General features: G+C 40.1%; 1 protein-coding gene and 1 long non-coding RNA gene across 3 annotated transcripts in view; both read left to right on the top strand.

Annotated features, from left to right (window-relative positions):
• LOC117379394 (phosphoinositide 3-kinase regulatory subunit 6-like) overlaps nt 1–7,778 on the top strand; it is a 49,886-nt gene extending 42,108 nt beyond the window's left edge. For both annotated transcript variants that reach the window (XM_033976102.2, XM_055222471.1), the window contains exons 11-12: nt 5,673–5,931; nt 7,316–7,778. In XM_033976102.2, the coding sequence (XP_033831993.1) occupies nt 5,673–5,931; nt 7,316–7,466 (410 nt within the window). In that variant the 3' untranslated portion in view covers nt 7,467–7,778. The remainder of the gene's footprint in view (nt 1–5,672; nt 5,932–7,315) is intronic.
• Nucleotides 7,779–8,653: 875 nt separating this feature from the next.
• LOC117379403 (uncharacterized) lies at nt 8,654–23,769 on the top strand. The gene is made up of 4 exons (XR_004542073.2): nt 8,654–8,705; nt 20,869–20,931; nt 21,431–21,535; nt 23,698–23,769. It is a non-coding gene; the product is annotated as an uncharacterized LOC117379403 (long non-coding RNA).
• The last annotated feature ends 21 nt before the right edge of the window (nt 23,770–23,790 follow it).

Below are 23,790 nucleotides of genomic sequence, written 5' to 3'. Positions count from 1 at the left end.
CCCTGTAGGGGCTCGGGCCTAACAAACAAAGGGCCTAACAAACAAAGGGCCTAACAAACAAAGGGCCTAACAAACAAAGGGCCTAACAAACAAAGGGCCTAACAAACAAAGGGCCTAACAAACAAAGGGCCTAACAAACAAAGGGCCTAACAAACAAAGGGCCTAACAAACAAAGGGCCTAACAAACAAAGGGCCTAACAAACAAAGGGCCTAACAAACAAAGGGCCTAACAAACAAAGGGCCTAACAAACAAAGGGCCTAACAAACAAAGGGCCTAACAAACAAAGGGCCTAACAAACAAATACACGTCAGTAAAAACATTAAAAACAGATGTAGGTGTGTGTAAAAGTTGTGATTGTGTCACCAGTGCTTCTAGTTTTACTTTTCCTTGGAGTGGAGTTTCATTTTTGTGAAGTAAAATGGCTAAAATCCTCTTTCCGTCTCAGATAAATGCTGTTGTCGTGTCCTTGGGCAAGACACTTGACCCCCCTCGCCCCAGTGTGTGTGTGTGTGTGTGTGTGTGTGTGTGCACTGTTCCTTGATGTTCAAATCAATTTTGTACATATATGAGCCGCACCTGAATATGAGCCGCAGGTTTTCATATTGTAACGTGAGATTTACACAGAATTTCAATTTTCAATTCAATTCAATTCATTTATTTTTGTAACGCCCAAAATCACAACCACAGTCGTCTGAAGGGCGTTCATGTTTTGGTTGATGGGGGAAACCGGAGTACCCGGAGGAAACCCATCCAGACACGAGGAGAAACATGAAAAACTCCACACAGAAAGGCCTGGGCGACCCGGGGATCAACCAAACACACAAAAACACAACAACACACAAAAACACAACAACACACAACAACACAACAACACACAAAAACACACAACACACAAAAACACAACAACACACAAAAACACAACAACACACAAAAACACACAACACACAAAAACACAACAACACACAAAAACACACAACACACAAAAACACACAACACACAAAAACAACACACAACACACAACAACACACAAAAACACAACAACACACAAAAACACAACAACACACAAAAACACAACAACACACAAAAACACAACAACACACAAAAACAACACACAACACACAACAACACACAAAAACACAACAACACACAAAAACACAACAACACACAAAAACACACAACACACAAAAACACACAACACACAAAAACACACAACACACAAAAACACACAACACACAAAAACAAACAACACACAAAAACACAACAACACACAAAAACACAACAACACACAAAAACACACAACACACAAAAACACAACAACACACAACACACAAAAACACAACAACACACAAAAACACAACAACACACAAAAACACAACAACACACAACACACAAAAACAAAGCAACACACAAAAACACACAACACACAAAAACACACAACACACAAAAACACACAACACACAAAAACAAACAACACACAAAAACAAACAACACACAAAAACACAACAACACACAAAAACACAACAACACACAAAAACACAACAACACACAAAAACACAACAACACACAAAAACACAACAACACACAACAACACAACACACAACAACACACAAAAACACAACAACACACAAAAACACACAACACACAACAACACAACAACACACAAAAACACAACAACACACAAAAACACACAACACACAAAAACACAACAACACACAAAAACACAACAACACACAAAAACACAACAACACACAAAAACACACAACACAAAAACACAACAACACACAAAAACACAACAACACACAAAAACACAACACACAAAAACACAACAACACACAAAAACACACAACAACACAACAACACAACAACACACAAAAACACACAACACACAAAAACACACAACACACAAAAACACACAACACACAATAACACAACAACACACAATCACACAAAAACACAACAACACACAAAAACACAACAACACACAAAAACACACAACACACAAAAACACACAAAAACACACAACACACAAAAACACACAACACACAATAACAAAACAACACACAATACCACACAACACACAAAAACACAACAACACACAAAAACACAACAACACACAAAAACACAACAACACACAAAAACACAACAACACACAAAAACACACAACACACAAAAACACACAACACACAAAAACACACAACACACAAAAACACACAACAACACAAAAACACACAACACACAAAAACACACAACACACAAAAACACAACAACACACAAAAACACAACAACACACAAAAACACAACAACACACAAAAACACAACAACACACAAAAACACAACAACACACAAAAACACAACAACACACAAAAACACAACAACACACAAAAACACAACAACACACAAAAACACAACAACACACAAAAACACAACAACACACAAAAACACAACAACACACAAAAACACAACAACACACAAAAACACAACAACACACAAAAACACAACAACACACAAAAACACAACAACACACAAAAACACAACAACACACAAAAACACAACAACACACAAAAACACAACAACACACAAAAACACAACAACACACAAAAACACAACAACACACAAAAACACAACAACACACAAAAACACAACAACACACAAAAACACAACAACACACAAAAACACAACAACACACAAAAACACAACAACACACAAAAACACAACAACACACAAAAACACAACAACACACAAAAACACAACAACACACAAAAACACAACAACACACAAAAACACAACAACACACAAAAACACAACAACACACAAAAACACAACAACACACAAAAACACAACAACACACAAAAACACAACAACACACAAAAACACAACAACACACAAAAACACAACAACACACAAAAACACAACAACACACAAAAACACAACAACACACAAAAACACAACAACACACAAAAACACAACAACACACAAAAACACAACAACACACAAAAACACAACAACACACAAAAACACAACAACACACAAAAACACAACAACACACAAAAACACAACAACACACAAAAACACAACAACACACAAAAACACAACAACACACAAAAACACAACAACACACAAAAACACAACAACACACAAAAACACAACAACACACAAAAACACAACAACACACAAAAACACAACAACACACAAAAACACAACAACACACAAAACACAACAACACACAACAACACACAACAACACACAACACACAACAACACACAACACACAAAAACACACAACACACAAAAACACAACAACACACAAAAACACAACAACACACAAAAACACAACAACACACAAAAACACAACAACACACAAAAACACAACAACACACAAAAACACAACAACACACAAAAACACAACAACACACAAAAACACAACAACACACAAAAACACAACAACACACAAAAACACACAACACACAAAAACACAACAAGACACAAAAACACAACAAGACACAAAAACACAACAAGACACAAAAACACAACAAGACACAAAAACACAACAAGACACAAAAACACAACAAGACACAAAAACACAACAAGACACAAAAACACAACAAGACACAAAAACACAGCAACACACAACAACAGGAAAAATCAGACAACACAAGAAAGACGTTACATGGACACACTTTTTTAAAACTCTACTTGAAAATTGGCACCGACACGACATCAACACGGGATGAACACACCTGCAGGTTTAGACAAAGCTGCACCAACACAAGCCTCTGCTTTTATTTCCTTTTGTCGTCTTTTTACATCGACCGAGTTGGATTCATTGATGCTGAGCTCACGTGCAGTGGCTCTATTTCCTTCTTTGTTGGTCAAACTTACGTGCAGTTGCTCTATTTCCTTCTTTTATGGTCAAACTTACCTGCAGTGGCTCTATTTCCTTCTTTTATGGTTAAACTTCCGTGCAGTGGCTCTATTTCCTTCTTTTATGGTTAAACTTCCGTGCAGTGGCTCTATTTCCTTCTTTGTTGGTCAAACTTACAAATTTACGTTACTTTTTTAATTCTTTGGATCATGTGACTGTATAATCATGATTATAATCCAACAGTCTTGATTTTCCTTTTGTGATGCACCGATATAACACTGGGATCAGATATCGGCACCGATATTGAACGTTTTGCTGGATTCGATATCAGTTCAGGCGATATTGGTTCGGTCGATATCACATTTTGCTTTATAAACTGGTTTAATAAGACGATTCACTGGACGATGTTGGCTCAGAATGTCTCATTTTTACCTGATGCTGTTTGTGTTTTAGTCCCTGGTATCGGTTGATATCGGTTTTGACAGGTACTTAAAGCCAAAGCCAAGTATCGGCCTCATTATCAGAACAGAAGGAGCTGGATGGTTCGTTCCTGCTGCTCTTATCGTCACTGATCAGTTAAAATACCACAGAGAGGCTGAATTACTTGAAGATTAATGATGTTCCACAAGTTTGATTTATTTGGAGGTGGAGTCGCGAGCGTTAAATGCGTTGAAACTGAATGAAACTCTTGTCCTGTGAGACGAGCCGCCTCCCGTCTCACGCCACACGGATCTGCGACGATATCATCAGAGATCCACCGATACGGGGTTTCCAGTGGCCGATCCTGATACCGATGTTTAGAGCATCATCAGCTCGGACGACATTTTAAGCTCTTTTTGACCACAGACGTGTCAGAGCGGCGTGTCAGAGCGGCGTGTGGACGCGGCGTGTGGACGCGCCGTGTGGACGCGGCGTGTGGACGCGGCGTGTGGACGCGCCGTGTGGACGCGCCGTGTGGACGCGCCGTGTGGACGCGCCGTGTGCAGCTGTGTCAAAGGGCCCGATGGAAAATAAATCCAACTACTTTTTTAACTTGTAATGAACCGTTTCTGTATTTATTACTTATTCAAGTTTCAAATGTTGCATATTCATTTGCACAGATGTAAAAATATGTCTAACTGTGTATCTCTTGATAAAATGACATGTTAAGACCATTATACCTTTTAATTTAACCTGTCGAGGGCCACAGAAAATGACGTGGAGGGCCACATTTGGCCCGAGGGCCTTGAGTTTGACACATGTGAAGGGTAAATGCTAAAACGCTGGAGAACGCTCTATGAACAGACACTAAACTTTGTGACATTACAACACAAATCTGTTTTTTATCTGTGTCCGTGTGCCCATTGATCCACAGTTTGGCAGATTGAATCACACTCCCATAGATTTGATTTGATTTGAGTTTAGTTTACTTTATTTTTTTTATTTTTGTTTATTTTTTATTTTTTATTTTTGTTTATTTTTTATTTTATTTTTGTTTAGTTTAGTTGTTATTTTTTTTAAATCAATTTTGTTTTATTTTTATTTTTTATTTGTTTTTATTATTGTTTATTTTGTATTAATATAATTGTTATTTATTTATTTATTTTTATCAATTTTGTTTTATTTACATTTTTATTATTGTTTATTTTGTATTGATATAATTTTTATTTATTTATGTATTTCCCCGTCTGTTTTAAACAACATGAGGCCGACATAATGCTGTGATTTCATCTGAAGCTCTGGCTCTGACGACGTTTTTTATTAGTCACGTGTTTTATTTGGCTCTTGTGTTTGTTTCTTGTATAAATGGTGTGTGTACATTGTGTGACAGGGCGGGAGTTGTCCAAGTGGTTTCGCACCAGCTCCTCCTCAGATTCGTTCTCCACGAGCCAAGACCAGGACCAGGACCAGGACCAGGACCAGGACCAGGACCAGGACCAGGACCAGGACGACTTCGACCTCGGAGATTCGCCGCTGGAGTTGCCTTCGGACATGGCGCGTTTTTCTGTGATGTCCAACGACTCCGGGATCGAGCGAGACCTCCCTCTGAGCGCCGAGCTGTGCTTGGGCGGAGCTGAACACGGAAAGAGGTGCATAAACACACACGCCGAGCACGGGCCCCTCTGACCCAGGGGCCGCAGTGGAAATATCACTAAATGTAACCGAATTTCAATCTAGACTGTACCGACTCCGCCTCATAACACAAAAAACACACAGGTTTTTCTCCTCAAAGCACAAACTTTTTCACCTTAACGTTTCTTCCTCCAAACTTCCTTCCACGCCGACAATTTTCCTCTTCATGAACATTTTGTGATGATTATTTGCAAATATTTCTCACTTCATTTCTCTCACTTGCTGGAAAATCTCATTAGTTTGTTGTCAGTGCAGACATTAAAACAGTATAGGCTTTTTTTAAAATGACAGTCATGCCTTTTAATTTAACTTCTCGCGGGCCACATAAAATGACGTGGCGGGCCGCATTTGGCCCCCGGGCCTTGAGTTTGACACATGTGCTCTAACCAGTGTGTCACCGGACTGATCCCCACAATCATCCTCGTCGTTTAACTCAAAGTGCAGTGAAAAGTCTCAGTGTTTATGACTAAATCTGAGCCAAATGTTTTCACTCCACTTACACAAATGAATTTTTCTTTTGCTCTCGTGAATAAAACATTAGACTTTATAAAAACTACACATTTAAAACCTGTACAACTAAACGTCGCTCTGGAGTCGCACCAGCCAAAAAACACAGAATAATCAAGAAAAAAACAAGTCGCACTGGACGATAAATTGAAATGTTTTTGACAAAATCCAACACCAAGAACAGACGTTTTATCTTTAAAGTCAAGTTCTAATAATAATAATAAAATGTGGAACAGGCTGAATATCAGTACATCACGCTAATGCTAACGCTAACGCTAACGTAACACATTTATATTTATTCAGCTCCATGAAGCACAGACAGAACTGAACACGTGTCTGGTTTGTTAACGTAAGATATTAACAGTTAATCAGATAAATAAAGCAGAAAAAACAACAAGTTTACTCTGGATCTCACTCCAAATCAATAAATCCACTGAATTCTTCATCCTCGGTGTCGCTTCTGAACAAATCCACCAACTCCAGAGGAAGATGAAGCGTCGCTCGGCAGAATACGACTTTATTTTAGGCTCATTTTTGTTGAGTGTTTGTCTTTTAAATGAGTGTAATGTTGATATTTTAAATGTTGAGTGGTTCAGGAGGAGTAGATACTGGTCCAAGTCTAGAGCCCCTCGCACGACTGTCACTGTGACAAGAACCAACATGTGACTTTATAGATTTGAATCATTTCACATATAAGTCACATCTGTGGAGAAGTCGCACCAACAACAAACTCAACAAAAGTCACACTTATAGTCCAGAAAATCCTGTATTCAGAACCCAGCGCTCTGATTGGTCCGTGCAGCAGATCACATGACCAAACACCTTTTCCTGCAGGTGTGAGGTGTCCGTGTGCTATAAGACCGACAGCTCCTCGGACTGGACGCTCCGCAGACCCAGGCCGTCGCCGCAGATCCAGCCCCTGCACCCGACCTTCTGCTCGCTCTTGTGCCTGCCCATCGTCACCTTCAGCGGGGCGCTCCCCTGAGACGGACCTGGGAAACCGACGTGTGTTTTTAGGCAAAGGTTAAAACGCCGTCGAGTTTTTTTTTTTTTAAACGAAATCCCTTGAAATGTAAAGTATGAACGAGGTCAGATGTAAATGTGTAAACTGTGTACATAAACTCTAAATGAGCTGGAAAACGTTTGCACAAGGTGTCTGTTTTCACTGACATTAAAATATTTGTCTCCACGGCGCCTCCGATGTTAAAATGTTTTATAAAAGATGGATTTAAATTCATCTTGATCCTGACTGTTTTATATTGCAATATTTGTAGATATTAAAAGTGTTTTATGACACAAAATGGACTCTTTAATTTAATCCATGTTCTAATGTTTCATCCACAAAAACAGACCTGGACTTGTGTTTTTGTTTCATTCACACGTTTGAGTCACACTTTATTATTAGTCTGTAACATCTGCAAAGCTCAAAATGCGACGTTCCACCTTGTGATGTCATCAAGTGGGAGTTTTCAAATGAACAGCTCCTTTTACCTTTAGTTGAGTTTGGCAGATCCAGGGATGAAATCATCAAAGAAAGTATTTCACTCCACTAATATAAGTCATAATTTACAGTAATATCAATAAGTCACTTGTAGTTGCACGTGTGACCAGCAGGGGGCGCTGTTGGACTGAAGGAGCCAGTCACTGAAGAGTCAACAAAGCTTTTTAAAATGAATCATCGTATAAGACACGGTAAAGGCATCGTATTCTATTTATTATATTTATATTTGTTATATATTTATTTTTAAATATATTTTCCTGAGCCAGTTTTTATTTATTTATTTATTTATTTTTTATTTTTTTTTTACTCTTCATATAAAGTTATACAAGGCCTACATTACCACTTTTTAAAATTCATCTTCATGATATGAGACGATGGTAAAAGCATCATATTATATTATATTTGTTATATATTTATTTTTTTATATATTTTATCAAGCGATTTTTTTTTAATTTTTTTAATTGATTTAAATATAAGTTACACGAGGCCTACATTAAACACGGTTAGTTATTATTATTATTATTATTATTATTATTATTATTATTATTATTATTGTTTTCTTGTTTGTGTATATTAATAATCCTACTTCCTAAATGAACTGTGACGTTTCACGCTCCTCGCACGTGATTGGTCGCTGTGCAGGGGGCGTGGTCTCGTGACGCAGCAGGTCAGATGTGGCACGCGCCTGTCACACCACGCGGGACAGAGCTGCGCGCGCTGCGGGTGAGTCCAATGAACTTTGGAAAGATTAAAAACAACAGAGATGATGATGAGGATGAGGAGGATGAGGATGTTTATGATGTTTATGATGTTTATGATGTTTATGATGTTTATGATGTTTATGATGTTTATGATGTTTATGATGTTTATGATGTTTATGATGTTTATGATGTTTCGGGCTTAAATCTGCGCTTGACGCGGTTTGTGTGTGTGTTTTTGTTGTGTTTTTGTTGTGTTTTGTTCGTGTGTCACAGTTTGTGCACAAAGAGGTTTATGTAGTGACGTCATCTTATTAGGAAAAATACAAAAAAACAAACCAAAACCAAACCATCTGAGAGGAGCAGATCACAGAGGATTATGTGTCAGACAAAAGTAAAGTGTTAAAGTGCTGTACTTTTCAGGTATCTGTACTTTTACTTAAGTACATTTACAGTGTGTACTTTTTACTTTTACTTGAGTACATGTGAGAGCAGTATCTGTACTTTCTACTGCACTACATTTATGAACAGGACTGAAAAGTAAAAGTACTTTTCATCTGATTTGAGGGAGTATTTTTAGTCTGTGGAAACATCCGGAGTAAAGTTTAAGAGTTTAAGCAAAACAAAAATAAAAACACAAAATTCAAAAGAAATAAGAACAAAATGAGAAAATGTCAATTTTTTTTAATGAATATCATCAGATTTACACTTGAACAAATGAACAACACTCAGAATCTGTGAAATACTTTGACTTTTTACTCTTTAAGTACATTTTTAAACAGGAGCTTTAATACTTTTAATTAAGTAGAATTTTTCATGTGATACTTTTACTCGAGTATCTTTTAACCTCTGTATCTGTACTTTTACTTAAGTAACAACACTGAGTACTTCTTCCTTTAAAGTGTGTGATTGTTGAGTTGAGACACGTCTGTGGTTGACACTTTTCTTCAGGTGTGACACTGATGTTCATCTGTTTTATTTTCTGTGATTATGTGATAATGTGAATAATGTGATAATGTGATAATGTGATAATGTGATAATGTGAATAATGTGATAATGTGATAATGTGATAATGTGATAATGTGATAATGTGAATCCTGTTTGCGTCTGAGCAGATGTTTCTTGTTCCTTCTGTGGTTTTTGCTCTGAATCTTTTCACGGCGTCGTTTATTCATTTTTTCTGTGTCTTCATCTCGACAAAGAGACGGTTTTGTGTTTAAATATAGAACAAAACAAAAAAACAACATAACTGCACATAAAACTTTAAACAGACTCTCTCCTCTCTCGTCTCCTCCTCTCTCTTGTCTCCTCTCTCTCGTCTCCTCCTCTCTCTTGTCTCCTCTCTCTCGTCTCCTCTCTCTCGTCTCCTCTCTCTCGTCTCCTCTCTCTCATCTCCTCCTCTCTCTCCTCCTCTCTCTCCTCTCCTCTCTCGTCTCCTCTCCTCTCTCTCCTCTCTCGTCTCCTCTCCTCTCTCTCCTCTCTCCTCCTCTCTCTCGTCTCCTCTCTCTCGTCTCCTCTCTCTCGTCTCCTCTCTCTCGTCTCCTCTCTCGTCTCCTCTCTCTCGTCTCCTCTCTCTCGTCTCCTCTCTCTCGTCTCCTCTCTCCTCTCTCGTCTCCTCCTCTCTCTCGTCTCCTCTCTCTCCTCTCTCCTCCTCTCTCTCGTCTCCTCCTCTCTCTTGCAGGTGAATATTTTGCATGTAGCAGCTGTGTTAGCGTAGCAGAGCAGCTGTGTTAGCGTAGCGTGGCAGCTGTGTTAGCGTAGCAGCTGTGTTAGCGTAGCATAGCAGCTGTGTTAGCGTAGCGTAGTCAAGCGGGGACAGTAGCTTTGCTGGTCAATCATTTGTCAACGGTTCCATTTTGGTGGTGTGATTCCACCTCCCACTGATGAACACTGGTGTTGTGTCCTTGGGCAAGACACTTCACCCCCCTCACCCCAGTGTGTGTGTGTGTGTGGGGGGGGGGGGGGGGGGGGGAATGTGTGAGTGTTTTTTGAGTGACTTGAATGTGGAAAATCTGAGCTTTTAGTTGAATATTTGTAAAGATTTCAGTCATGCTTTGAATTCAGTTTGTGTGATTTTTTTTTTTTTCTTGATTTGTTTTACAGATTTCACGGTTGTTTAGTAAAAGTCTGTGTGTGTGTTTTTTAAGACGCCACATTGTCTTTTAGTAACACCACAGATTACACCGTTTGACCCAAAGATTCAGAGATAATCAAGTGTTTGTGAGTCAGTCTGTAACACATCTGCACGTCCTTTAAACGGCCCAAATCACACTGTTTAAAGGCCCAAATCACACTGTTTAAAGGCCCAAATCACACTGTTTAAAGGCCCAAATCACACTGTTTAAAGGGCCCAAATCACACTGTTTAAAGGCCCCAAATCACACTGTTTAAAGGCCCAAATCACACTGTTTAAAGGCCCAAATCACACTGTTTAAAGGCCCAAATCACACTGTTTAAACGGCCCAAATCACACTGTTTAAAGGGCCCAAATCACACTGTTTAAAGGGCCCAAATCACATCGCTCTAATCCACATTTGATACGATCTCACGGGCCAAATATAATTACACCGTGGGCCAGATTTGGTCCCCGGGCCTGAGTTTGACAAATGTGACTTAAATTAAAACATGAACTTTTTGGTGTTTTAGCAAAAAATCTCTGTGTTGAACCTGAACCTGTCAAAGTGTCAAACACAGATGTGAACTTTCAGGACAAAAACCCAAATTTGAATTTCAGTCCCACAACCAACAGTTTGACTCATTTGTCACTTTGTAGACGCACACACACACACACACACACACACACACACACACACCCCCACACACACCCCTACAGACACCCCCCCCACACACACACACAGCTCAGGATAGACCTTTGTATCTACCACTTCCTATTTGTCTTCCTCTGACTGATGGATTTAGCAGCTCCAGGGGTCCATGTCCATTTTGTCCATTTTGTCCATTTTGTCCATTTTGTCCATTTTGTCCATTTTGTCCAGTCCTGACCCTCTGCTCCTTTACACTCCATATAAATGGACAGAGCTAACCTGCTAGCCACCGCGTTCCAAACAGGAAGTGATGATGGGCGCACTTCCTGTTCCATCGGCTCCAATTCACTTTCTGTGTAAAGTCTGTGTCCTTTCTCTTGTGTTAACTCTCTCTACGTGATCCTGGGTTCATTTTTTTAAAGTTATTTTGATGTTTAGTTGTTTTGGGTTTTTTTGTTTGTTTTTTTGTGATTTTGAGTTTATTTATTTATTATTATTATTATTATTATTATTTTATTTATTTATTTATGGATTTATTTATTTATGGATTTAGTTTGAGTTATTCTGAGTTAATTTTTAAATTTTCTGAGTTATTTTGAGTTTTTGTTGTTTGTTTTTTTGTTATTTTAAGTTTGTTTTTTATTTATTTTTTCAGTTTTTATTTTTTTTTCAGTTTATTTATTTTAAACTGTCCTCTCTCTGTCTCTGCTGCTTCAGACTCATTTTGCTCTTAAACGTTCGTTTTAACCCTCGACATGATCCTGGGGTTTTATGGATTGTGTCGTCGGTTGCTATGACGCTCGTGGTCAGAACTCCAGATTAGCCGCTATAGCTGCTAGCCTCGCCGCGCTTCACTTCGCCGCGGTGACGTCGCTCGCTCAGTCGACGCTCTAAACGTCGATATGCACGCTCTCAATGGGCCACAACAAACGGGCCGGTCCGAGGGCACTTCCTCAGATTGTCCCGGACGTTCATTCAGGAAAAACCCCGTGATGGAGCCGCGCCGTTGCCATGACGCTGTCCCTTTGTCTCCGCTGCAGCTTCAGTGTTTGATGCACATGTGTGAAACGTCAAATGGAAAAAGTAACACGGAACTGAAACACGCGACACGGGCCGGACGGAGAGAAAACGATTACAGTTTATGTGTGAAATATGGGCCTTTAAACAGTGTAATATGGGCCTTTAAACAGTGTAATATGGGCCTTTAAACAGTGTAATATGGGCCTTTAAACAGTGTAATATGGGCCTTTAAACAGTGTAATATGGGCCTTTAAACAGTGTAATATGGGCCTTTAAACAGTGTAATATGGGCCTTTAAACAGTGTAATATGGGCCCTTTAAACAGTGTAATATGGGCCCTTTAAACAGTGTAATATGGGCCCTTTAAACAGTGTAATATGGGCCCTTTAAACAGTGTAATATGGGCCCTTTAAACAGTGTAATATGGGCCCTTTAAACAGTGTAATATGGGCCTTTAAACAGTGTAATATGGGCCTTTAAACAGTGTAATATGGGCCCTTTAAACAGTGTAATATGGGCCCTTTAAACAGTGTAATATGGGCCCTTTAAACAGTGTAATATGGGCCCTTTAAACAGTGTAATATGGGCCCTTTAAACAGTGTAATATGGGCCTTTAAACAGTGTAATATGGGCCTTTAAACGGTGTAATATGGCCCTTTAAACAGTGTAATATGGGCCCTTTAAACAGTGTGATATGGGCCTTTAAACAGTGTAATCTGGGCCCTTTAAACAGTGTAATATGGGCCCTTTAAACAGTGTAATATGGGCCCTTTAAACAGTGTAATATGGGCCTTTAAACAGTGTAATATGGGCCTTTAAACAGTGTAATATGGGCCTTTAAACTGTGTAATATGGGCCTTTAAACAGTGTAATATGGGCCCTTTAAACAGTGTAATATGGGCCCTTTAAACAGTGTAATATGGGCCCTTTAAACAGTGTAATATGGGCCCTTTAAACAGTGTAATATGGGCCTTTAAACAGTGTAATATGGGCCTTTAAACGGTGTAATATGGCCCTTTAAACAGTGTAATATGGGCCCTTTAAACAGTGTGATATGGGCCTTTAAACAGTGTAATCTGGGCCCTTTAAACAGTGTAATATGGGCCCTTTAAACAGTGTAATATGGGCCTTTAAACAGTGTAATATGGGCCTTTAAACAGTGTAATATGGGCCTTTAAACTGTGTAATATGGGCCTTTAAACAGTGTAATATGGGCCCTTTAAACAGTGTAATATGGGCCCTTTAAACAGTGTAATATGGGCCCTTTAAACAGTGTAATATGGGCCCTTTAAACAGTGTAATATGGGCCTTTAAACAGTGTAATATGGGCCTTTAAACGGTGTAATATGGCCCTTTAAACAGTGTAATATGGGCCCTTTAAACAGTGTGATATGGGCCTTTAAACAGTGTAATCTGGGCCCTTTAAACAGTGTAATATGGGCCCTTTAAACAGTGTAATATGGGCCCTTTAAACAGTGTAATATGGGCCTTTAAACAGTGTAATATGGGCCTTTAAACAGTGTAATATGGGCCCTTTAAACAGTGTAATATGGGCCCTTTAAACAGTGTAATATGGGCCCTTTAAACAGTGTAATATGGGCCCTTTAAACAGTGTAATATGGGCCCTTTAAACAGTGTAATATGGGCCCTTTAAACAATGGCGTCCTCAGTGTTTTTTGCAGATCTATTGATTTTCGTGCTGTTGACTCAGATAAACTTCTCTGTGACGTTTGTGATGAGGCGATAAAACGATGGGGGGATTTCCACACAGACGGCGTTCCCGCTGACCCCTCCTCTCACGCCGCACTTCCACACTTGTGTCGGCTCTTCCTGTTTTCTCAGATTTGTGATGTGCGGGGCCTTTATATGGACACATTGTTCCGTGCAGTAGCTGACCACAGGGTTCTGCTGACCACACACAGACTCAGAGCGAGGGTCGTGACCCGAGGAGCGATCTGTGCACACGTCACACTGCGGCCAACGGCGTGAGGTTCTACTGTATCTCTGCTGTTCCTGCGCTTTTCTGGACTGGTCTGATGTTTTTTTCTGGGATCTGCTGTAGGATCTTGGCTCGTTCTCCACGACCTTTGGAGGAGTTTCCCACGTTGACCTTTTGACCTCGGGGTCTCCAGTCCGTCCTCTGGTCAGATGTTTCTGCAGTTATGAGCTGGAACCTCTTTGTCAACACCGGGGTCACGTCTCTCTGTCCTCTCTCCACACAGAGTACCACACACTGAGTACTACACACTGAGTACTTCACACAGAGTACTTCACACAGAGTACTTCACACAGAGTACTTCACTCTGAGTACTTCACTCTGAGTACTTCACACTGAGTACTTCACTCTGAGTACTACACACTGAGTACTTCACTCTGAGTACTTCACACTGAGTACTTCACACAGAGTACTTCACACAGAGTACTTCACTCTGAGTACTTCACTCTGAGTACTTCACACTGAGTACTTCACTCTGAGTACTACACACTGAGTACTTCACTCTGAGTACTTCACACTGAGTACTTCACTCTGAGTACTACACACTGAGTACTTCACACAGAGTACTTCACACAGAGTACTACACACTGAGTACTTCACTCTGAGTACTTCACACTGAGTACTACACACTGAGTACTTCACACTGAGTACTTCACTCTGAGTACTTCACTCTGAGTACTTCACACTGAGCACTACACACTGAGTACTTCACACAGAGTACTTCACACAGAGTACTTCACACAGAGTACTTCACACTGAGTACTTCACTCTGAGTACTTCACACAGAGTACTTCACACAGAGTACTTCACACTGAGTACTTCACACTGAGTACTTCACACTGAGTACTTCACACTGAGTACTTCACACTGAGTACTTCACACAGAGTACTTCACACAGAGTACTTCACACTGAGTACTTCATCCATTGTAGTACTCAGTTTTGTTAAGTAAAAGTACAGATACTGAGGTAAACAGTTACACAAAGTATCCATCTTAAAGTCTACATAAGTAAAAGTATTAAAGTACCTGTTGAAAAATGTAAAATGTACTTAAAGAGTAAAAAGTTGGAGATAAAGGTTAAAAATGAGACATATTTTCGTCACAGAAACAACATGAATCAGTTTATACATTTTTGTTATGGATTTTGTGTTTTTATTTTTGTTTTGCTCAAAGTCGAAGCTTGAACTCTTAAACTTTAGTCAAGATGTTTTCACACACATGGTAAAAATAACCTCTTAAATCAGATGAAAAGTACTTTTACTCTTCAGTCCTGTTCAGATAGTAAAGTACAGATACTGCTCTCACATGTACTGAAGAGTAAAATCCTACTTAAACACAAAACTTTAATGCTTTCACCTCGTGTCTTTCCTCCACTGTCTGAACACTTTGATTCTATTTGAAGTTTTGTTGTTTCTGTGGCGTCTGTAGAGATTTTTATTTGTCAAAAGTTCGTTATAAATAAAACTTGGACTGAATCAGCCCTTTCCTTTTGAGCGAGTTATGGTAAAACACGTTTAGACACAAAGGAAACAGAGTCAGGAGTAGATTTATCAGACTCATCAAACTGCAGCTCTGGTTTTGCAGGTTTAGTTTTGAAGGTTTAGTTTTGAAGGTTTAGTTTTGAAGGTTTAGTTTTGCAGGTTTAGTTTTGAAGGTTTAGTTTTGCAGGTTTAGTTTTGCAGGTTTGATTTTGCAGGTTTGATTTTGCAAGTTTGATTTTGCAGGTTTAGTTTTGAAGGTTTAGTTTTGCAGGTTTAGTTTTGAAGGTTTAGTTTTGAAGGTTTAGTTTTGCAGGTTTGATTTTGCAGGTTTAGTTTTGAAGGTTTAGTTTTGCAGGTTTAGTTTTGCAGGTTTAGTTTTGCAGGTTTAGTTTTGCAGGTTTAGTTTTACAGGTTTAGTTTTGCAGGTTTGATTTTGCAGGTTTAGTTTTGAAGGTTTAGTTTTGCAGGTTTGATTTTGCAGGTTTAGTTTTGAAGGTTTGATTTTGCAGGTTTGATTTTGCAGGTTTAGTTTTGCAGGTTTCGTTTTGCAGGTTTGATTTTGCAAGTTTAGTTTTGAAGGTTTAGTTTTGAAGGTTTAGTTTTGCAGGTTTAGTTTTGCAGGTTTAGTTTTGCAGGTTTGATTTTGCAGGTTTAGTTTTGAAGGTTTAGTTTTGCAGGTTTAGTTTTGCAGGTTTAGTTTTGAAGGTTTAGTTTTGAAGGTTTGATTTTGCAGGTTTAGTTTTGCAGGTTTGATTTTGCAGGTTTAGTTTTGCAGGTTTGATTTTGCAGGTTTAGTTTTGCAGGTTTGATTTTGCAGGTTTAGTTTTGAAGGTTTAGTTTTGAAGGTTTAGTTTTGCAGGTTTGATTTTGCAGGTTTAGTTTTGAAGGTTTAGTTTTGCAGGTTTAGTTTTGAAGGTTTAGTTTTGCAGGTTTGATTTTGCAGGTTTGGTTTTGCAGGTTTGATTTTGCAGGTTTGATTTTGCAGACTTTGTTTTGCAGGTTTTGTTTTGCAGGTTTGATTTTGCAGATTTAGTTTTGCAGGTTTGATTTGGCAGGTTTAGTTTTGCAGGTTTAGTTTTGCAGGTTTGGCTTCGCTCTGGTGTTTGCAGTTGGTTAATGATCAGTTGCCATTAATGAACCAGGAACAGACTTGATATTTTTACGGTTAACCTCGGATTGGAATGTGTTTGCGTCGTCTGTAAATGATTTAAGAAGAAGAAACGACGCGCCGGACGAGCAGCTTTGAGTCACGTCGGTTCATAATTAGCACATTCTTACACATTCTCTGTATAATCGTAAGACAAAGGCGTTTACGTGACCAGAAAGTACCACGGTGTTCTCATTTCGTAGAGCGTTTACCCTCAGACCCAAAGCAAACAAAGGAAACAAAGTGAACAAACGAGCGAGCCGGGGCGCTAATAGCTGTGAAATCGCCCTGCGTTTTTTGTTTTTCGCGGCGCGTTTTCGAGCGTCAGAGCGGAGCGAATCCGGCGTTGAGATGAACTTTTTAGGCGTTTGAGGTGCTACGCTGCAGCGACAAAGCGACGGCTAGCTTAAACGCTAGTCACGGACCAGAACTGAAGAATCGTCTTGTAGGAGCGAAGACGTTTAGCTGCTCGTCCAAGCCGCGGCTTGGACGAGCAGCTAAACGTCTTCGCTCCTACAACTTTTTGCGTAGTTGCAGATTTTACTTTTGTCTTTTACGTCTGATCCAAACGTTGACGGTTCGAATCCCGGTCTCGACGTAAACATCGCTGGTCGAGCGGTCAAATCCACTGACCTACAGATGACGTGTCGTGATCCGCTCTGATGATGTCACAGTCTAATATAACGTGGACACGCCCTCTCGTTCAGCGTTTATTTCGTTTATTTCGACGTTCTAGAGACAATAGAGCAATACAGCTGTGATAGAAGAATTTGGTAAAGTATACAAAAAAAATACAGTATCGATATATCGGCAAGAGCGCGTGTGTCAAACTCAAGGCCCGGGGGCGAAATGCGGCCCGCCGTGTCACTTTATGTGGCCCGCGACGAGGTGAATTTAAACGTGTGACTCTCGTAAAATGTCAGTTTTTCAGGAGTTACGTATTTACACAGACATATTTTTTATATCTTTGCACATTTGAGACGAAACATTTTGATATTTGTGCGCTCGTGCCGGTGTATTTCTCGCCACTCCCCACGCCGGCTCGTCTCACCTCCTTCAAACTGTGGGCTTTTCCGATGCTAAATTTTACTATGAGGAAAAAGCGTTTAACCCGTCAAACGTCTAAAATTAGCGCCGCGTCTGCCCACTCATTCAGCTGAGGAGGAAATGGCGCTCTCTGACTGTCAGGTTTTTGTTTTTTTGTAGTTCTGGTTGTGTTTTGGTTCCATGTCGTCGTAAGTTCACACAGACACAGACGCAGCTGAATCGACAACCGGAAACCTGTGGTCGAGAGCTCGAGCTGTGTGTGTGGAGCTGTGTGTGTGGAGCTGTGTGTGTGGAGCTGTGTGTGTGGAGCTGTGTGTGTGGAGCTGTGTGTGTGGAGCTGTGTGTGTGGAGCTGTGTGTGCGATTTACTTTTGTGCTGCTGATTTGTGCGGAGATCGAGGCCAAACCCGCTGTGTTATAATCTTTGTGAGAATGCAGCTCAAAAAACAAACGACTTGTGCGTCTGGATCATGTATTTGTACTTTTGTAGTTTTTGTGCGTCTGGATCACATACTTGTACTTTTACTTCACTCTCAGGACGTGTGTTTGTACTTTTGGGCCACAGAGTTTTTGTCTTTCTAAAAAAAGCTGCGTGCGGTGAGTGAAGATGAAGATGACCCTGTGCTCCTCCTCTCCTCTCCCTCTCTCCCCCTCTTTACTGTCTCTTTTATGCTCCTTTCTCTCCTCTCTCCTCCTCTTTTCTCTCTCTTCTTTCTCTCCTCCTCTCCTCTCTCCTCTTTTCTCTTTTATGCTCCTCTCTCTCCTCCTCTCTCCTCTCTCCTCCTCTCTCCTCCTCTCTTCGTGTGGTGAGTCTGACTCTGCTCTCGTTCGTGTCTGTTTGTCGTGACGTTGTATTTTGGACTTTTCTCTTTGTTACTTCCTGAGACCTCGTGTATGTGTAAGTGTACGACAACGGTAAGTGTGTGGCTCATTGTGTGTGGCTCATTGTGTGGCTCATTGTGTGGCTCATTGTGTGGCTCATTGTGTGGCTCTTTTGCTGCTGTGAGTCGAGAGGAGGTTAAAGTGTCAGAGTCTAAACCTGCAGAGCTGAAGCTGCACAAAAGTCACTTTGGCTTTTACCTTTGTCACGGAAGAATCGCATCTTTTGGTTTCACTAAAGTGTAGGCGAAACGTCGGGTTTAGAGTCAGTGTGTGTGTGTGTGTGTGCATGTGTGTGTGTGCGCGTGGGGGTGTGTGTGTGTGTGTGTGTGTGGGGGGGGGTGTGTGTGTGTCTGTGTGTGTGTGTGTGTGTTTGACTGCGCTCGACTCTGGTCCAGCTCTGTCCTGTTTAATAGTGACAGGTTTGTTCTGACGCTCTTGTCGCTTTAATGGAGTTGTGTTTTGTTTCATTCACACACGTTTAAGTAACATCTCCAAAGCTCAAAACGCTCCGTTCCACCTTGTGATGTCATCAAGTGGTAGTTTTCAAGCAGTTTTTCACCTTTAGTTCAGTTGTAGATCGGCAACTCCAGGACTGAAATGATCCAGATGATTCTATAAATGAAGGTGTGTGGAGTTTAAAAACACAGTGGAGCACTTCCTGTTTCCTGTATCACCACATGATGACATCACGAGGTGGAACAGAGTGTTTCAGCTCCTTTAAATACATTGTTTTCATGCGTATAAGTGTATAAATATAAAAGTAGACTATGGAAAGCCGCCATATTCTCCTCTGTTAATGAGAAACACTGTGGCTCATGTTTTACTCTTTATTTATTCATTTATTTTTACCCATGATGCCATTTTTATCTGTAAATTGTCTAAAGTGTGAAAACGCGTGTTGACGATGGGACTTTGGTAATAATCACTACATCAGCGCGTGGTTCAGTTTGTAGAAGATGGAAGTAGAAACACACGAGGTAAAATGTAGAATTTCTTTACAAAAATGTGGAGTTTTTTTGTTCTTTTTGTTTGTGAAGCGATCAGACCTGAGCTGCAGACGTCTGTGTCGTATGTCGGCGGGTAAAGGTTAAATATCATCGTTTATCGTGATATTTCTGTGGCGATATATCGATCTGCAGAGTGTGTGTGTGTGTGTGTGTGTGTGTGTGTGTGTCGGGTTCAGGTTCAGGTCATTGTGTGAAAACTGAAACGACTGAAACTGAAACGACTGAAACAAACGAGTGAATGGATTTAAGCCTCTGAGTGTTTGGACTAATGCTGTGATTTTATTTATTTATTCCTCCCTCTCATTCCCTCTCTCCTCTCTCTGTCTCCTCCTCCTCCCTCGCTCACTCTCTCTCTACTACTCTTCTCTGTCTCTCCCCATCTCTCTCCCTCTCTCCTCCTCTTTTCTGTCTCTCCTCCTCTCCTCTCTCTGACTCCTACCTCCTTGCTCACTCTCTCTACTCCTCTTCTCAGTCTCTCCCTCCCTCCTCCTCTCCCTCTCTCTCTGTCTCTTTTCTGCTCCTCTCTCTGTGTCCTCCTGTCTCTCCTCCTCTCCTCCTCCTCCTCCCTCACCTCCTCCTCTTTTGTCTCTCTTTTATTTTAAAATCAAATGTAATATAGTTGTACATTTCATATTCTTTCATTTTCCTCCTCTCTGTCTCCTCCTCCCTCTCTCCTTCTCTCCTCCTCTCTCCTCTCCTCTCTGTCTCCTCCTCTCTCCCTCTCTCTCTCTCTCTCTCTCTCTCTCTCCTCCTCTGTCTCTCTTTTATTAAATCAAATGTAATATATTTGTACGTTTCATATTCTTTCGTTCTGTTCCTTCTCTTTCTTGTCGTTCTTTCACAGATGAATCATGTGACATGAGCGACGCTGTTTCCTGGAGAAGCTCAGGCGACATGGAGCCGACAGGTGAGTTTATTTATTTATTAAACACACAACTGCACAGGTCCGTTTAAAACATTAAAAACATTAAAAACATTAAAAACATTAAAAACAGGACAGACAGGAGTGAGTTTAAAGTTTTCTCTTCACATGATGAACGAGCTGTTGTCTGTGATAAAACTGAAAATATCGAATGTTGCAGAGATGTGGGTTTTTTAATCGTTTAGACCAAATCGACTCACGGCCGATTCGCTCGACCGATATTTAGATCATTTTACTCACATTATGTCATTTAATCTGAACATAAACTCGTCCAGGTCCAGGTTTAGCCCCGTCCCACGTTTAACTCCTCGTCTCTTCATATTTACGTCTTCATTTAAAGCTTCATGTGGGTTTTTTTCAGCAGATTGAACTAAACTAAATATGAGTCTGTGCTGGAGTTTACGCCGATGTCTCACACGATTAAAAGTCCAAACTCCGTCTCTTGGGTCGCGTCTGGATTTGTTCATGACTCGTTTGATTCCAGGCGTCTCCTCGCCCGCTGTCCCGGAGCCGGAGTTGTATCGGCGGATTCAGGCGATTCTCCCAAAAGAATCGGACGACTCCCAGACCCAGGACTGTTACAACAAAGGTAACTCTTTATTTGGTTTGATTTTGATTTTGTTTTGACTCGTCGTCGTAGCGTTTTTCCGGGACGAGGCTCAGGGGTCAGTCACGCTCCGGAGTAAAAGGTGACACATTCTGCACGCTCGTGTCCGGCGGCGTTCAGATGATGTCACACCCTCAGGACGGACTCTTTTGTTTTGTTTCTTTTCACATTGTGCAAAGATAAATTCACAAACGTCAAGCCTGATCGTTTTTTATCAGACGAGATCAAATAACTCAACTATTAACTGTGTAAAGACGTGGACTGGGTGAGTTTGACGTCACGGCGTTCAGCTCCAAACCAACCCCTAGGTCAGACGTGGTCAAACTGCGGCCCGGGAGCCAAATTCGGCTCTCTGGCCCTCAAACATCCAGGTAAATTGGCCCATATCACCTTAAACTGTACTTTTTACTGTACATTTCTTAAATTCTACTTTAACAAACCCATTTCAAATATTTCACGTGTCCCTCTGAGGATGTGCGTGTGAATAAAGCTCTAGTGGTTCAGTCTAACGTGTAATAAAAACGCACATTTGAAGTATTCTCTGTATTGGCGACGAGTCCTGCTCTAGGTACTTTTTACTGTTACAATATTTATTTTTACTCCTTTAACAAAGATCACGGGCCCATCTTTAATTCTTTTGACGTCATCATCTGCGTTCTCGATGATGTTTACGTCTCTGCGCTCGTCTGGGAGGTCACTGATAAAAAAAGCTGAACAACAGGGGCCCCAGAGTTGAGCCTTGTGGGACCCCTGTTGTGCAGAGGACACAGAAATGTTTATTCTTGGGTAACTTGAGCACAGACCTAGTTATAAAAGGTATTTTGAACAGGATCATAGAACGAAAAGCAACGACTGAATGAATTTTACCATAAACTGTGTGAATTAAGTGTGTGAGCTGTCGCTAATGCTAACGCTAACAGGAGCGACCTCGGGACAGAAGGACCTGATTTGTCTGTTATTAATGTTCAGATCTTGATTTACAGACACAATAGTGAAATAAAAACCCCATTATCATGTAGAGCAGGGGTCTCAAACTCGCGGCCCGGGGGCCAATTGCGGCCCGCAAGAGGATATTTTGTGGCTCGCAGGACAATATGAAAGTGTAATGTTAGTGTGACTTTACCATGTGTCACTCGTGCTGTGTACTCCCGTCGCAAAAGATTCAACAAATAACGGTGTATATCCATAAAATTCACAAGAATTGGCATATTTCCTCATGTATGTTGAAAACAGCGATGACGTTTGACAAAATTTTAAATACCTGATCAGCCCAGCCTCACCCAGACTCTGCCTCCTGCGGCCCCCAGCTAATTTGAGTTTGAGACCCCTGATGTAGAGGGTTAATACGAACATTTAAGAACAAAATGACGAGTCTGAAGCAGCAGAGACAGAGAGAGGACAGTTTATTAATATATATATATATATATATATATATATATATATATATATATATATATATATAAATTTAAAAAAAAAAACACCAAATAACTTTAAAAAAATTAATAATAATAATAATTTAAAAAACAAACTCAAAACAACAAAAAATATAAACTCAAAATAGCAAAATATAAATAAATTAACCCAAGATAACAAGAAAATTTAAATAAATAAACTCAAAATAACAAAAAAAAAACTACAAACAAAAACTAAAAATAACTTAAAAAAAACAAAACAATACAAAAAAAAAATCTCAAAATAACTCAAATAACTTAAAAATTAACTCAGAATAACTCAAAAACAAATTAAAAAACAAAAATAAATAAATAAAAAAATCTCAAAATAACTAAAAAAAAAATTACCCCAGGATCATGTAGAGGGTTAATACGAACATTTAAGACCAAAATGAGTCTGAAGCAGCAGAGACAGAGAGAGGAGACAGTTTTTCAATAAAAAGTGAACTGGAGCCAGAGTCTGGAGCTGGAAACACGCCCATGGTCACTTCCTGTTTAGAACGCGCTGACCGAGCGGTTTTAGCCTCGTCCAGTTACATAAACAGTTTATGATCACAAAACATCAGTATCTCAGCAGTTTCGGTTTTATCCGCCCTCGTCTGTGTTAAATGTCATTGACCTGGAGAACGTGGTCGTCTGAAACGCAGCGACGGAAACGTCTCCGTCGCTTTAACGCTCTGTTGTGTGATTCAGGTATGCTCAGGTGGACCCTTCATAAGAAAGTCCAGAAGAACCCGGTCAACAGCCTGTCCCTGGTGTGGCTGCTCATCAAGGAACTGGAGAAAG

The sequence above is a fragment of the Periophthalmus magnuspinnatus genome, chromosome 1, assembly GCF_009829125.3.
Source record: "Periophthalmus magnuspinnatus isolate fPerMag1 chromosome 1, fPerMag1.2.pri, whole genome shotgun sequence".
Classification (NCBI taxonomy): domain Eukaryota; kingdom Metazoa; phylum Chordata; class Actinopteri; order Gobiiformes; family Gobiidae; genus Periophthalmus; species Periophthalmus magnuspinnatus.
This window is presented reverse-complemented; position numbering and strand designations above follow the sequence as displayed.